We start from the raw sequence: 15,683 nt of genomic DNA, 5'->3' as shown, positions 1-15,683 counted from the left end.
AGTAAATCAAGACCGTATATCTAAATTATTAAGATGATAAAATGTCATATGTACTTTATCTTTGTATATATAGATCCATGATCTAATCTCACCAGTCTCTGAACTCCTTAGATAAATGAAAATGATCTTTATTTGCAAATGGATATGGCAAATAACTAACTACTGTAGTGCATGCATACATAGCTAATTACATATACAAATAATACAGGTATATGAAGTCTGAACTGGACAATATTACAAAAAGAGTTAATAGATATGCTATAACACAATATAATAGGCTATACATCAGGACTCACCAACCCTGTTCCTGGAGAGCTAACGTCCTGTAGGTTTTCACTCCAACCCTAATCTAGCATACCCGATTCTAATAATTAGCTGTTTGATAAAGCTGGTTGTTAGTTACAACTGGGATTGGAGCGAAAATCTACAGTAGAGTAGCTCTCCAGGAACAGGGTTGGAGACCCCTGCTATACATCACAAACACACACAGTGTGTGTACAAAAATATACAACTATTAACCCAGCAGCAAATATTTCTATCTATAAAATGATCCAAAACAGATGACACGAATTGAGGCATTTTTGAGTTCCGCTATAATTGCTGTTTATACTAAACAGATTGTTCAGAATATTGTTCATGGAAATGATAATATGCATTAGAGAGAGAGATGAGGAATGGAGTATATTAGTTTTCATTGGCATCATAACCCATTTTAAACCAAAACTTGCCAATAGGCAAAAGAGGGAGGAAATGTGTCCTACAGTAAGCCTAGGCAACTCTAACCAAACAGCCTCATCAATGGTACGTTCTTGAGGAACTTGGTTCATAGAAAATAATGTGGTGTGGATAAGAAGACTGACTGAAATTATGTTCAAATGTGTCATTACTCTTGATCGGTGGTGGCACATTTCTCAGCTACATATCATTGCAGCAAAACAAAAAATAATCTCAAGTACAGTTGTGTAGTTGACTAGCATTTGATGACATAGAGTTGGAAAAACAGAATCATCCCAGAGCCAGTTCTTCAGTAATACATCCGATTGGGAATACACACTATAAATATAGAATTGTAGATCACAAGTGAAAACCACACCAATCATACTTTCTAAAAGTACATTAATACCTACAAAAAACATTTGGCTTAGTATATGCACAACATTACATACTATTTTGAGGAAGTAGCTACAGAAAGTATTCATTACATAGTTTGTGAAACTAGATCTTGAACGTCAAAACTGTCTGGTAAAACTATGAACGAAAGTTTGTTCTCTTTTAGTCACGTCTTCCGCCTTCAGCATCTTTCACCATCAGTGTCTTCCACCTTCAGTGTGTTCCATCTACAAGTCTTGTAAATGCCAGAGAGGTAAGCAGCGACTGGAATCTCTAACATTAAGCTCATACAAGGTTAGTGATTCTAACATGTACAAATAAGGAGGCGGAAGGAATACTGGTTCCGTCCTTAGACAGGAGGTGGATGTGACGGTATCCTGGAAATGGGAGTAAAACAGCTGTAGTAGGTCATTGATCCCATCGTATTACATGCTATTACGTACACTGCCGTTCAAAAGTTTGGGGTCCCTAAGAAATGTCCTTGTTTTTGAAAGAAAAGCAAAACATTTTGTCCATTAAAATAACATGAAATTGGAAACGGCAGATTTTTAATGGAATATCTAAATAGGCGTACAGTGGCCCATTACAGTGCCTTGCAAAAGTATTCACCAATTGGCGTTTTTCCTATTTTGTTTCATTACAACCTGTCATTTAAATTGATTTTTATTTGGATTTCATGTAATGGACATACACAAAATAGTCCAAATTAGTGAAGTGAAATAAAATAAATAACGGAAAAGTGGTGAATGCATATGTATTCACCCCCTTTGCTATGAAGCCCCTAAATAAGATCTGTTGCAACCAATTACCTTCAGAAGTCACATAATTAGTTATATAAAGTCCACCTGTGTGCAATCTAAGTGTCACATGATCTGTCACATGATCTCAGTATACATACACCTGTTCTGAAAGGCCCCAGAGTCTGCAACACCACTAAGACTAAAGTTCCTCTGTCCAGTGTCTGTGTTCTTTTGCCCATTTTAATATTTTCTTTTTATTGGCTAGTCTGAGATATGGCTTTTTCTTTGCAACTCTGCCTAGAAGGCCAGCATCACGGAGTCGCATCTTCACTGTTGACGTTGAGACTGGTGTTTTGCGGGTCCTATTTAATGAAGCTGCCAGTTGAGGACTTGTGAGGTGTCTGTTTCTCAAACTAGACACTCTAATGTACTTGTCCTCTTGCTCAGTTGTGCACCGGAGCCTCCCACTCTTTCTATTCTGGTTAGAGACAGTTTGCACTGTTCTGTGAAGGGAGTACTACACAGCGTTGTACGAGATCTTCAGTTTCATGGCAATTTCTGGCATGGAATAGCCTTCAATTCTCAGAACAAGAATAGACTGATGAGTTTCAGAAGAAAGTTCTTTGTTTCTGGTCATTTTGAGCCTGTAATCGAACCCACAAATGCTGATGCTCCAGATACTCAACTGGTCTAAAGAAGGCCAGTTTTATTGCTTCTTTAATAGCACAACAGTTTTCAGCTGTGCTAACATAATTGCAAAAGGGTTTTCTAATGATCAATTAGCCTTTTAAAATGATAAACTTGGATTAGCTAACACAACGTGCCATTAGAACACAGGAGTGATGGTTGCTGATAATGGGCCTCTGTAATCCTATGTAGATATTCCATTACAAATCTGCCGTTTCCAGCTACAATAGTAATTTACAACATTAACAATGACTACACTGTATTTCTGATTAATTTTATGTTATTTTAATGGACAAAGAATGTGTTTTTCTTTAAAAAACAAGGACATTTCTCAGTGACCCCAAACTTTTGAACGGTAGTGTATGACTGTCATATTAGGAGGTTATATATTGAGTTTGTACAAAATGCTTAAATACATGGATGAGCCTTACCTTGCTGAATACATGAGAAAGGCAAGGTATACTGTCCGACAAAATCATTCCTTGCCGCCTTGTCGTAGTCCTCCACCACAAAGCGTACCAGGGCCAGTTCAGGCGCATGGATGGTGAACCGCAAAGTGTCATACCACACTGGATTGAACCCTGAGCAAACACAATTCATTAATATATAAAATAATAGAATATAATACTGTAATATACTGCTTTTATGTATCAGCATTTCTGTAAAAAGTTACATTATAATCATTTATGTGATTGGAATTGGTGTGTACCATTGTTGTCTATGTATCTGGTCTCCTGCTTGGCCTGGTCTAGAGGAAGTCCATGGATCTCCACTCTCACAAACGGGTCCACAACGGAGCTCTCCTTGATATTCACTTTGGGAAGCTGCTGTCCACTGATCACCTTGAAAACACACACAAATATATACACACACACACAATGAGAGAGTTTGAGGTCAGATTGGTAGGTTAACATTCCACTTGGTTTCTGTAGTTTTTCTGTTGTTGCTCAGGTTGTGTCTTAGGTAGGTCTCAGTTTGTTATTTGTACCTGAATGCAGAGACTGCGGGGTTGGTAGCCTTCCCGGTTCTGTGAAACCTCAGGATCGAACCTCCTCTCTGACATCCTCATGAAGTCAGGTTTGAGGACATAGCCACAGCTGCCATTTTGACTGAACAGTCCATCGTTGAGGTCCATCTCAACCCCTGCCGTCTGGAAATTCAACGCAACTGAGGTAGCAAGGAAAACAGAGAAATTAACCAACTGATCCGAATGAACAGAAATATGAGCTTAACTAGCTTCACAAAGTCATGTTTGGAAATTGGACATTTATATTTTGTTTAATCATTGTTTCTTGCCTTAGAACAACCTAAAATGGCCCTCACCTATTTGAGTCCCTGTGTTCCACATCTCCTGTGGGTTGAAGTTGGAGGAGTCTGTTCTGAGGCCACTGGGATAAACCCTGGTCAGCTGCCTGGCATTGTGATGCACAAATTCTTCCCCTGGGAGAGACAGGCAGTTAACCATACATGAGATGAGCTTGAGGAACCATGCATTTGAACAGTACACAGACAAAGCACTGCGTCTTCTAGTTGTTCTGCCTCTGTTTCAGCCCTTGCCACTGAATGAATAACTGACTAAATCTCACTAATCAGACAACATTTCCTTTTAGTAAATCAACAACTTTTGGCTTCTGTTTTGAGGTCCAAACAGAATGACACAAACTGTCCTGAGTGAGTGAGTTAGTGACTGGTTGACCCTGACTGATGATGTCATGAGTTACTGTAGGGATTCAAGCCCCACCTGCCTCTCTCAAGTGTTTGCGGGCTTTGGACTCTGTGAAGGAGGATATCTCGTAGAACTTGGAGTGAATGCGGGAGTGCTTGAAGCTGCTGAAGTGGACACTCTTGCAGTAAACCACGCAGTCTGACAGCTCCTTTGACAGACGCTGCTTCGATTTCTGACGAAAAGAAGGAGAGTTGAATTGAATAAACTCTATTGATCCACAGCGGGGAAATTGGAGTGTTGACCTTACTAAGCTACATTCAACTCAACTACATATACATTGGGCAATGGCTTGGGGAAACTGCTCTAGGAGGATTGGATATATACAGTAAAACCCTAGCTTTGACAATATGGCACCCGTAAAGTTCGAGAGGAGGAGTGGAGTGTAGCTAGCCATGGGTGAAAGCTGCAAGTGGACCGGGACAACCCAATATGGAGCAAGTGATACTTCACTATGAAGCCAACCACAGTAGGTCTGCCAGTGCCAATCAGGCTTCGATGACCGGAAGGTTGAGGTATGCAGGCGGGCACAAGGCCAGACTAATTAGCGATGCAACCAGGTCTCCCCAGTCCTAGTGCACACCTGGGCTGCCTCTATATGAAACCAGATCCGGAGCCGAACACAAACAGAGACTCTGAGCTACAGTCTGTCTTTAGGACAGGACAGCCATCATCAGAGTAGTTACACCAGGGCCAAGGGTATCCCAGAACTCACTGCTCCTGTAGACTACTGGCTTTACCCCTGATTACCATATTGATCAAACCATGTCAACCCTAGTATGGCATTCTAATTTATGCCGTTCATTAAACATAGAGTATCAATGTTAAATGATGTCTTAGACCCATGGACTCCTATCTAATCTGTTAATGGGCACTACTTGTTATTGACCGATATCATGAAAGAACCAAGAATAAGGTCAGAGGTGCTTCAGTGTTTAGCTACATAGGTGATCCCTGACTTCAAATAAGTGTCTCATTTTAGAGGGCTCTCTACCTCTACCCAACAGTCAGTCAGCCAGTCAGTCAGTCTTCTCTCTCAAGACAGTAGTACAGTCTTGAAAGAGTGTTGGTGCCATCGGCTCTCTCTGTCTATGGCTATCTCTGGTGTTCGTATGGCACCGCTAGGAGGCTCACTTGGTCTAGTCGCTGGCTTTAGCCCTATATCTTTCATGAGCGATGTCAGAGTTGAATGCAACCCTTGGACAATATCAGTTCTTTAACAGTGTTATCACTTGGTTAAGTCAACACATCAGCAGATTCAGACTAAGATGATACACTTTTGCCCTGATGGATTTGAGGGACAATGGAGGAGTGAGTGAGTGACATCTTATGCTAAGTGGATATGAGAGCGGGAGATGGAGTTGTGACGGAGTGACTGAAATATATACGACTACATCCAGGTAGGCCCAGAGTTTAGTGACAGGACTAGGGTTGCAAAGCTACCGGTAGTTTACCAAAGTTACCGGAATCCTCAGTAATTTTGGTAATTAACAGAACATCTATGCCAATCTATTGTAACTTTAGTAATTTATACTTGAATAACTTTAAAAAAAATGTATTCATATATAGTATAAATTGTTTTTTATTTGTGTCCATATTGTCCTTGAGTTTCTAGTAGATAGACCACATGGTTCAAGAGAAAATAGACTAATTAATGAAAAAAAACATCTATTCAACAATGGCATTATTTTCAATGAACTCTGCAAACTATTTTTCCAGTTCGGTTGGCAAAACATTAACAACAAATATTGACATAGTAAAATACCAAAAAGTGTGCAAAAAAATATATAAAGGATATTTCACACTCATGTTAAATACCAATGGTATTCACAAAGTTGATGGTTTATATGTAGGATAATGTTTTACAGCTTTGTCATTCTATCATCTTGAATTATTTCCTATATTTTCCTATATTTTACATGTGATAGGCAACACAGAGGAACAGAGATAATTACAGACACCTGTGATAACTTGAAGTACCCAATATGGTGAAAGATACCAAAATTCTGGTAGTTTACTGGTAAACTTCTAAACTGTCCAGTAATATACCCTCCCTTTGAAACCCTAGACAAGACACACAGACAAACGTCTCGCAGGTCAAACCCTAGACAAAGTGGGTTTGTTTTCCCTTGCCACCTTGGCTGTGACTGCAGAGGTTACCCTCATCAATGTCGCATGCACAATTCCGCACACAGGCACCCCACCACACCCCCCCACCCCCCACCCCCACCCACACAGACACACCAGTAGCCTACCTTGGCCGTGCGTCGGAGGCTGTTGCTGTGGAGGCTGTCCTCATCGATGTCAGCCGCCTCGTCCTCGTCGCTCACCTCTCCTGTCAGGGAGTCGTCTGGCTCCACCAGCCCGTTCAGACTCTCCTCCAGACCTCCGATCTTCTTCCCCTTGAGAAGAATCTTCCCCTTCAGCTCCTGTTAATCAGAACAATGGATCTAGATCGTTTCATCACCAGGGAATAGATATCATGCTTCTGTACCAGGGCATGTTTCAGAAAGCCTCTCGACTGCACCTCTCTCTCAACCTATCTCTCTATTGCATATTGATAATGGAACATAATAGATATTTAGAGTCACCTGCGTACTTGATGATTGTGGGCACAGTATTCTACAATCACTGAGGCAGAACAAATATACATCATGCACAGACAGACCATCGTCTTTGCATTGAGATGCAGGGCATATAAAGTCTTTGCATTCATTGTCCTACATGGACCTGCCGGTCACGCCCAATACAATGTCGAAAGACTAGGCTGAGAGAACAATCAATCATATTCTATTCAGTGATGAGGGAACAACATTGTGGCTTTTTAAAAGTTCACGGTGCCAGTGTTGCATCTTAAAGCACAGATCATATGGCCCGGGCGGTACTGACAGAAAGGTAGGTAAGCAAGACAGTCTATACTCACTCTACAGCAGGGTTTCCCAAACTCGGTCCTGGGCCCCCCCCACTCTTCCTTTAATCTGGGTTCTATGTTAAAACTGCATTATTTATATGCATTATTTATTTTTGCTTTCTGCCACATATTCAGTATTTGCATATCTCAAATGAGTATTCATTATTCTTTTGATTACATGTAATGTATTGGAATACATTTAGATTTTGTACAATTCACTTTTGGGCAGGTCAATCTGTTTTATAGCCTTATATTAATATGATAAAACAGTGATTATAAAAACATAATCTGAAATTCTGTGTGAATTCTAATGAATGTGCTCTTCAATTATCTTTGAGGCATTCTATCAACAAGATAAACTGGCTTAATAATGTACATACTGTACACTGACTCCACCCTAAAGTGTTTTGTTGAGGGCGGCAGGTAGCCTAGGTCCAAAGTTGTTCATTCGCTCCCTCGAGCTAAATTGAGGGCCGAGGGGGGCAACGTTAGTGAATTGGACTTCCACTTAAGATGGCAATCAAACTGCATCCAGTTTCACCTGGGATTCCCCCGAGGGAAAGTGGATAGCGCAATAGCTGAGGGGGTCAAAATAACGTGTTTGGACTGCAGCCCATAGCAATTTGACATGGGTAAACTCAATATGGCCGCCGGTCCACCCATTGCAGAATGCTGGCTTGAATTGGAATAGTAATGTCCGTTGTAGTAATTTTATTTCTGTGGGACAATTCTGTCCCATCACCACCACCATCACGCTATGTTTTCCCTTGCCATGACGTGGTGAGAGTCAGATCAGAGCAGATTACTTGGCAACTGTTCCTGGTGCCTGCCTCACCTCAGGAGAAGGAAAGCTGACGGGTATCTTTCCATCCAGGGTGGTTTTCAGCAGCTTGTCCCCAAGGATGGTGTTGAGGTGTTGGGCCATGACTCGCTGCTGTTCAACACCGCAGTGGTTCTCGGTGGACAGGATGACCGGGTACTCTGATACCTGGGAAGGGAGGAAGGGGGGAGTGAATAATTCAACACTGGACTGCAGCATTCTCAGTGTGAGGAGAAAGGCTATACCTGCTACCAGTCTCTGTTGTCGTGGAGGAATCAGAATTAGTTGGGTAACATAGATAATTAAGATGTTTTATTAGTATAATATGCTTATTTGAGGTACTTGTCATTAGAAAGTGTCCATTGGACTCTGGTGTCTTTTCAGTTGCACGTCTCCCTTAGCTGGGTCTCAGACACTTGGGGCCCAGAGAGGGGAGAGGTCAGACTTGTCATCATGGGAATGTGTCTTTACCTATTTCTTAAACCATGTGAAGGGATGCGTGATTAATGGGGAACCAATGACTTGTCTCCACAATGTCTGTGAGCAAGTCACTCCCTCCTTTTCTTTATTGTGGGGAGGATTATGGCAGTAAATGGACCCTTGTATGTCCTCTCTTAGATCTCACACTTATCCTGTGATAATATATGGCCTAGAGGCTCACTCCCCAGTGAGCCTGTCCAGGAGTGGGGTCAAGAGGGGGTTTGCTTGAGATGGGAGTATCTAGAGTTGACAATTGATATATGCCATTGGATGAAATAGTTCTGTTCAATACCGTACCAGGGAGGGACGGTTCTAAGGAGACCAGATACTGGGTTATACCATTAATCCTGTTGACATAGCAGTTACTGTCTGATGTGTTTTATGGATATCTGTCATACAAAACGTAACCTTTGTGAACTGTTACTAAGTATCTGTGGTTTGTCAATGTACGTTGAAGGGGGTATCGTTGCTATAAAAGATCCCTGTAGCCATTCTGTAATCACCTTCCTGGTTCATTCGAGAGAATGCATTAGTGGGGTCAAGAACTTTTGCAAAAGTATCTTAATTAAGTATTAAAGATGTAGTTTTAACTCGGACTGGTGTGTTTGTAACTCCTCATTTGGTAATGCAGAAATTAGCCACCACACTGTACACCAGCAGCTTCTCCACTCAGGCAGACAGGACAGGGGTCGCATGGAGCAGCCCAGGCCACCATCCAGTTGCAGACAGACAGAGAGTGTGTCCCAAACGGCACCCTCTATGTAGTCCATCCACTACATTCAGGGCTGTCCTGTATGAGTGGCTGTATCCCAAATGGCACCTAATTCCCTATGCAGTGCACTACTTTTGACCAGGGCCCTGAAGCCCTGACACACATGAACCTGGCGGCACGGAGGACCGTTTTGGCACAGAACAGGATAAGTCTTTGACAGGCCGGTCATGTGCTGGTTGACTGTGTGAGGGCTCTGCTTTCTGAAAGGGCCGTGGCTTTGGGATATCATGACAGAATGATCCCCCTCCTGACTCATACACATATAATGAGGTGTTGAGTGAGGAGTGTGTTGATACTACAAGGTACTGCGAGTTCTTGGATTCCTGTGTGCAAAGTACTGCCTGGTAAATGGACCATGAAAATGCTAAACAATGATTGGATCTGAATAGTTAAAAACACCCCTGTATTCTGTACTGATATGTAAACATTATGTCATGATAGTGCAGAGAATACTTGTGAAGCATACCATACAAAGAGGTTAAATCTTGTCATTACAATTTCTTCGGATTAAATAAATACCTTGAAGGCATAGTTTCTCAGTGCATTCACAACATCTTTGAAGAGGATCTTGGAGGTGAAAGTGTGTCCGTGGTAGACGATAGGCTCTCCATTGGGACCGTCCCAACAGTCTACTTCTACACACCGACAGCCTCGCTTCAAAGCCCTAACGAGGAAGAAACAAGTTAGCATTTTTGGACTTTGTCCCAGAGTACATTAATTTGAATGGACAACAATCAATCCCTCAGATTCTGTCTTCCAAAAGTTGTGTCGTAATTCACCTCAAGACAGAGATCAAGATCATCTCTCAAGAACGGCTTACTAAGCCTTCCCATCAGCCACCACTGGTGTAGAGTACATACCGTATGTATCCCTCGACACTGCTGTGTCCTAGAAGCTGGTCCTCCATCAGGTATGTGTTGTGTGAAGAGGAGATGAAGTAGTGGTTGAGGGGCTGGGTCATGTCCTGGTACAGGCTCTGTTGTCTGGGGTGGAAGATGGAGCCCTCAGCCGACGCCAGGTACATCAGGAAACCGTCGATAGACATGGCCTTCAGCATCTTGGCTATGAAACACAAAAACAAAGACAAAAAAAAAAGAATTGCTATCAGTTCAAACCATATATTTCTATTTTTCACTACAACCATCACGATGTTCATTAAAATATATTTGTTCTTGGTTGAAATAACAAGAACTGCTTGACCATGATGTTGACCGGATGATATGGTTATTGACCTGATCATTCGTAGGGTGTGATTGTTCAGCTATAGCCACAAATCATGCCAGGGTCAGAGGTCAGTACTACCTGTCTCAGAGGGTTCGTAGCGCTCGATGAGCTCCATGGCCAGCTGCTGAACCCCGTCCACCTCCTCCAGTTGTTCATCTCTCAGGAACTCCTCCAGGTCCCGCAGAGACAGCTTCTGTCCGTCGCCAGAGTAGTCCTGGAACACCCTGAGAACGTCCTCTCTCTGGGTCAGCATCTTGTAGAACAGGACAAACTCATCATCCTCCAGAGTCCCCGTCTGAGACTTGTCTGCCGTCTGTGGATAAAATGGAGAAAGGTCTTCAGGCCTCAACAGACACTAGCAATGTACAAGAATCAAAGATATACGGCCTTATTAAGATGATCTCAGGGCCTTTACCATGAAGAGTCGGTGAGCGTGATGTTCGTTCATGTCCACGTTCATCATCTTCAGCAGGACCCTGATCTCCCGGAAGTTCATTCTGCCGTCGTTGTTCTTATCAGCCTTCTTAAACCATTCACAGATCCACCTGGAAATGTCGCTTAAGGGAAACGTCATCATGCTACAGCGAAACTATAGAAGCTATAACACAAACGATACTCTGCTATACACGTGTATAGTGCACTTCTTAACTTCATTAAGCAAACTAGCTAGGACTATGTGTTGTATTTGCCCAGGTTCCTGTTAAGAACTGTTGATATAGTATACAGGGCTTTGTAAATACATTTGATTGATTGGTTTAGCTTGTCAGAAAGGATACTGGTCAAGCTTCTCACTCTCGGCCATGTTCTCCAGGTTCTCGATCAGCTTCCTCATGCCTTTGATCCAGGACTGGGCCTCATCCGCCGAGTCTGCCACCAGGTCCAGGTTGCCACGGCGACCACGGAACACCAAGGTGAAGCAGCGTCCCGGGGGAAACTCGTCTGCGATGCTTAGCAGAACCTCTGACTGGTGGCCCTCACGCACCGTCTCCACGTCACTCACAGAGACTGTTGAAAGGGAGAAGAGAAGCTGAATACTATCTACTTAGGTATCTCTTTAGGTATTCAGCTATCTTCTTTAGGCCCTTTGCTCCACTCGTGGCCAAAGGGAATAAGACAAGTCTTTAGGTACACGGTGAACCCTGTAGCCCAGTATTATCACTAACTTCAGTGATGATAAAACTAGAGCCCTGCAACGACAAAATTACTCAAAGGAGTGTACAAAACATTAGGAACACCTGCTTTTTCCATGACATAGACTGACCAGGTGATTCCAGGTGTCACTGACCAGGTATCACTTGTTAAATCCACTTCAATCAGTGTAGATGAAGGGGGGAGACAGGTTAAAGAAGGATTTTTAAGCCTTGAGACAATTGAGACATGGATTATGTGTGTGTCATTCAGAGGGTGAATGAACAAGACAAAAGATTTAAGAGCCTTTGAACGGGGTATGGTAGTAGGTGCCAGGTGCACTGGTTTGAGTGTGTCAAGAACTGCAACATTGCTAGGTTTTTCACGCTCAACAGTTTCCTGTGTGTATCAAGAATGGTCCACAAACCAAAGGACATCCAACCAACTTGACACAACTGTGGGAAGCACTGGAGTCAATATAGGGCAGCATCCCTGTGAAACGATTATGACACCTTGTAGAGCCCATGCCCCGACAAATTGAGGCTGTTCTGAGGGCGAAGGGGGGTGCAACTCATGTTTTGTACAATCAGTGTATAGCCTGCTGCCGAACATAATCTTGATGTGGACAATGATATAATAAGTGTCAAATGTGACAAAATGTGTGTCTGTCAGTAGGTGATGTTGTCTAAACGTTGCCCAAACATTGTCTAAGCATGTACTGTAAATGTCACTACTCACATGTGGAATGGGTGTTCCCGGCCTTCTTGGACTTGTACCAGATGGTCATGCAGTCCTCCTGCAGCTTGAAGTAGCGCTGCTTCTTCCAGGTGCGAGACTTAATCTTCCTCATCACCGTGCCAACGATCATGGACTGGAGGTTGTCATCCCCTTGGATACCTGATCAGAAACATTAGGGAAAGTAGGAGTCAGGGGCCAAAGTCGAGTAGGAGTCAAGGCCCAGATAACTGTCCTGTCCTGACATACATTATGGCAACCGCTCAATGTCAGTCAACAGTAGCCTGGTCCCAGATCTGTTTGTGCTGTCTCGTCAACTCGTACAGATCTGGGATCAGTCCAAGTGAACGGGACATCCACCTCAGTCTCGCACAGACCCAGAGATTCATACACACTACACACTGGGCATACACTGGTTCAATCAACGTTGTTGGAATGTCATTTGTCAACATATTGTGATGTGGAATCAACGTGGAAAACGTAGAAACATTAAAAAATCATTTTCATCCTATATTCAATATATATTGGGTGGTTGAAATTATGTTGAATTTCATATTTGATAGACATATTTTATTTGACCTTGTTTCAATGTTGATAGTAAAATTGTATTTTTGAATCAACGTCATTGTTTCAACATCATGCCATCAACCTAAATAACGAGGTATATCAAAATAAAATGTGAAGGCACAGTCCAACGATTCCTGCCTGAACAGTGACTCCTACTGGTATATGAGGGGGAAATGCACTTCAGTGAGAACAAGTCTACAATCCAGATGGCTACATCTTAACTCAGCAAAAAAAGAAACATCCCTTTTTCAGGACCCTGTCTTTCAAAGATAATTCGTATAAATCCAAACAACTTCACAGATCTTCATTGTAAAGGGTTTAAACACTGTTTCCCATGCTTGTTCAATGAACCATATACAATTAATGAACATGCACCTGTGGAACGGTCGTTAAGACACTAACAGCTTACAGACGGTAGGCAATTAAGGTCACAATTATGAACACTTAGGACACTAAAGAGGCCTTTCTACTGACTCTGAAAAACACCAAAAGAAAGATGCCCAGGGTCCCTGCTCATCTGCGTGAACGTGCCTTAGGCATGCTGCAAGGAAGCATGAGGACTGCAGATGTGGCCAGGGCAATAAATTGCAATGTCCCTACTGTGAGACGCCTAAGACAGCGCTACAGGGAGACAGCTGATCGTCCTCGCAGTGGCAGACCACGTGTACCAACACCTGCACAGGATCAGTACATCCGAACATCACACCTGCGGGACAGGTACAGGATGGCAACAACAACTGCCCGAGTTACACCAGGAACGCACAATCCCTCCATCAGTGCTCAGACTGTCCGCAATAGGCTGAGAGAGGCTGGACTGAGGGCTTGTAGGCCTGTTGTAAGGCAGGTCCTCACCCCCCGTTGCTGGACCAGACAGGACAGGCAAAAAGTGCTCTTCTCAAGACAAGTCGCAGTTTTGTCTTACATGGGGTGATGGTTGGATTCGCGTTTATCTTCAATGAGCGTTACACCGAGGCCTGTACTCTGGAGCAGGATCGATTTGGAGGTGGAGGGTCTGGGGCGGTGTGTTACAGCATCATCGGACTCAGCTTGTTGTCATTGCAGGTAATCTCAGCGCTGTGCGTTACAGGGAAGACATCCTCCTCCCTCATGTGGTACCCTTCCTGCAGGCTCATCCTGACATGACCCTCCAGCATGACAATGCCACCAGCCATACTGCTTGTTCTGTGCGTGATTTCCTGTAAGACAGGAATGTCAGTGTTCTGCTATGGCCAGCGAAGAGCCCGGATCTCAATCCCATTGAGCACATCTGGGACCTGTTGGATTGGAGGGTGAGGGCTAGGGCCATTCCCCCCAGAAATGTCCAGGAACTTGCAGGTGCCTTGGTGGAAGAGTGGGGTAACATCTCACAGCAAGAACTGGCAAATCTGGTGCAGTCCATGAGGAGGAGATGCACTGCAGTACTTAATGCAGCTGGTGGCCACACCAGATACTGACTGTTACTTTTGATTTTGACCCCCCCTTTGTTCAGGGCCACATTATTCAGTTTCTGTTAGTCACATGTCTGTGAAACTTGTTCAGTTTATGTATCAGTTGTTGAATCTTGTTATGTTCATACAAATACTTAAACATGTTAAGTTTGCTGAAAATAAACGCAGTTGACAGTGAGAGGACGTTTCTTTTTTTCCTGAGTTCATGTACTGTACTTAGCTTTGGAAACAAGCTGTGTTCGTTTCAGCTGAGCTGTTATGTAAACACATTTTGACACTGATCAGCTTCCATACTCATTTGCGTACACTACCTAAATAACCCTAACCCTAACATATCAATCATTCATTTGTAGACAAATTGGATATTGAATTGTGAACGCAATGGATATGTTGGATTCACATCTCCATCTCAACCAAAAATCTAAGTTGAAGAATAGCACTAAATCAAATCAAACTTTAAATGAACTTCACATAAAGTTTGATTTAGTCCTATTCTTCAACTTAGGTTTTTGGTTGAGATGGCAACATTAATCCAACATATTAATAACTTGTAGATTAAATTAGAAATCAATCAACCATCCTTCATATAAAAGACAATGTCCAAAGGTAAAAGTATATTTTTTATATAATGAATTTGGCATCCTATTTATAGGGCTAATGGTAACTACTTCCAAAGATCCAATCAACCATGGATGAATGAAAGTATACCTAGGTACATGTTGAAATTATGGGCTGCATTTACACAGGCAGCCCAATTCTGATATTGTTTCCACTAATTGGTATTTTTACCAATCACATCAGCTCTTTTTCAGAGCTAATCTAATTGGTAAAAAGACCAATTAGTGAGAATAAAATATCAGAATTGGTCTGCCTGTGTAAATGCAGCCAAAGTGTCCTTTGTTGGGCAAATCAGGTGTCAATGTTGCCTACATAAATAAACTCAGCCTCACTCCGAATTGACTTTCACATACAGCTTGTGTTAGAAAAGTTAGAGGAGTTACTTTAAAAACTATTTAACGTTATTTAGGTAGTCAACACAAATGAGTATGGAAGTCGATCAATGTCAAAATGTGTTGAGATGATAGCTCAGCTAAAACGAACACAGCTTGTTTCCAAAGCTAAACAGGGTATATAGAGGTAGGCATCTGAATGGTGGACTTGTTCTCACTGAAATGCATTACCCCTCATATACTAGTAGAAGTCCCTGTTCAGGCAGAAATTGTTGGACTTTGTCTTCACGCGTTATTTCAATATACCTCTTTATTTAGGTTTAAACAATGACGTTGATTCAAACATAGCATTTTACTACAACATTGAAACAAGGTGAAATAAAATATG

The 15,683-nt window shown here is 42.5% G+C and overlaps 1 protein-coding gene across 1 annotated transcript; it reads right to left on the bottom strand.

The window, feature by feature from the left end:
- Positions 1–112: 112 nt before the first annotated feature.
- LOC106574281 (1-phosphatidylinositol 4,5-bisphosphate phosphodiesterase delta-4) lies at positions 113–15,096 on the bottom strand. The gene is made up of 14 exons (XM_014150076.3): positions 12,334–15,096; positions 11,244–11,472; positions 10,883–11,012; positions 10,546–10,780; positions 10,104–10,305; positions 9,763–9,907; positions 8,007–8,159; positions 6,516–6,689; positions 4,279–4,435; positions 3,861–3,977; positions 3,526–3,704; positions 3,247–3,379; positions 2,969–3,118; positions 113–1,487 (listed from the first exon to the last, which is right to left on the bottom strand). Exons 1-14 carry the CDS (start codon positions 12,461–12,463, stop codon positions 1,396–1,398), a joined length of 2,226 nt encoding a protein of 741 aa, XP_014005551.3. The 5' UTR covers positions 12,464–15,096; the 3' UTR covers positions 113–1,395.
- Between the last annotated feature and the right edge of the window lie 587 nt (positions 15,097–15,683).

The sequence above is a fragment of the Salmo salar genome, chromosome 16 (genome assembly GCF_965601325.2).
Source record: "Salmo salar chromosome 16, fSalSal1, whole genome shotgun sequence".
NCBI lineage: Eukaryota > Metazoa > Chordata > Actinopteri > Salmoniformes > Salmonidae > Salmo > Salmo salar.
The sequence above is the reverse complement of the archived record's forward strand: the minus strand, read 5'-3'. Positions and strand labels throughout refer to the sequence as shown.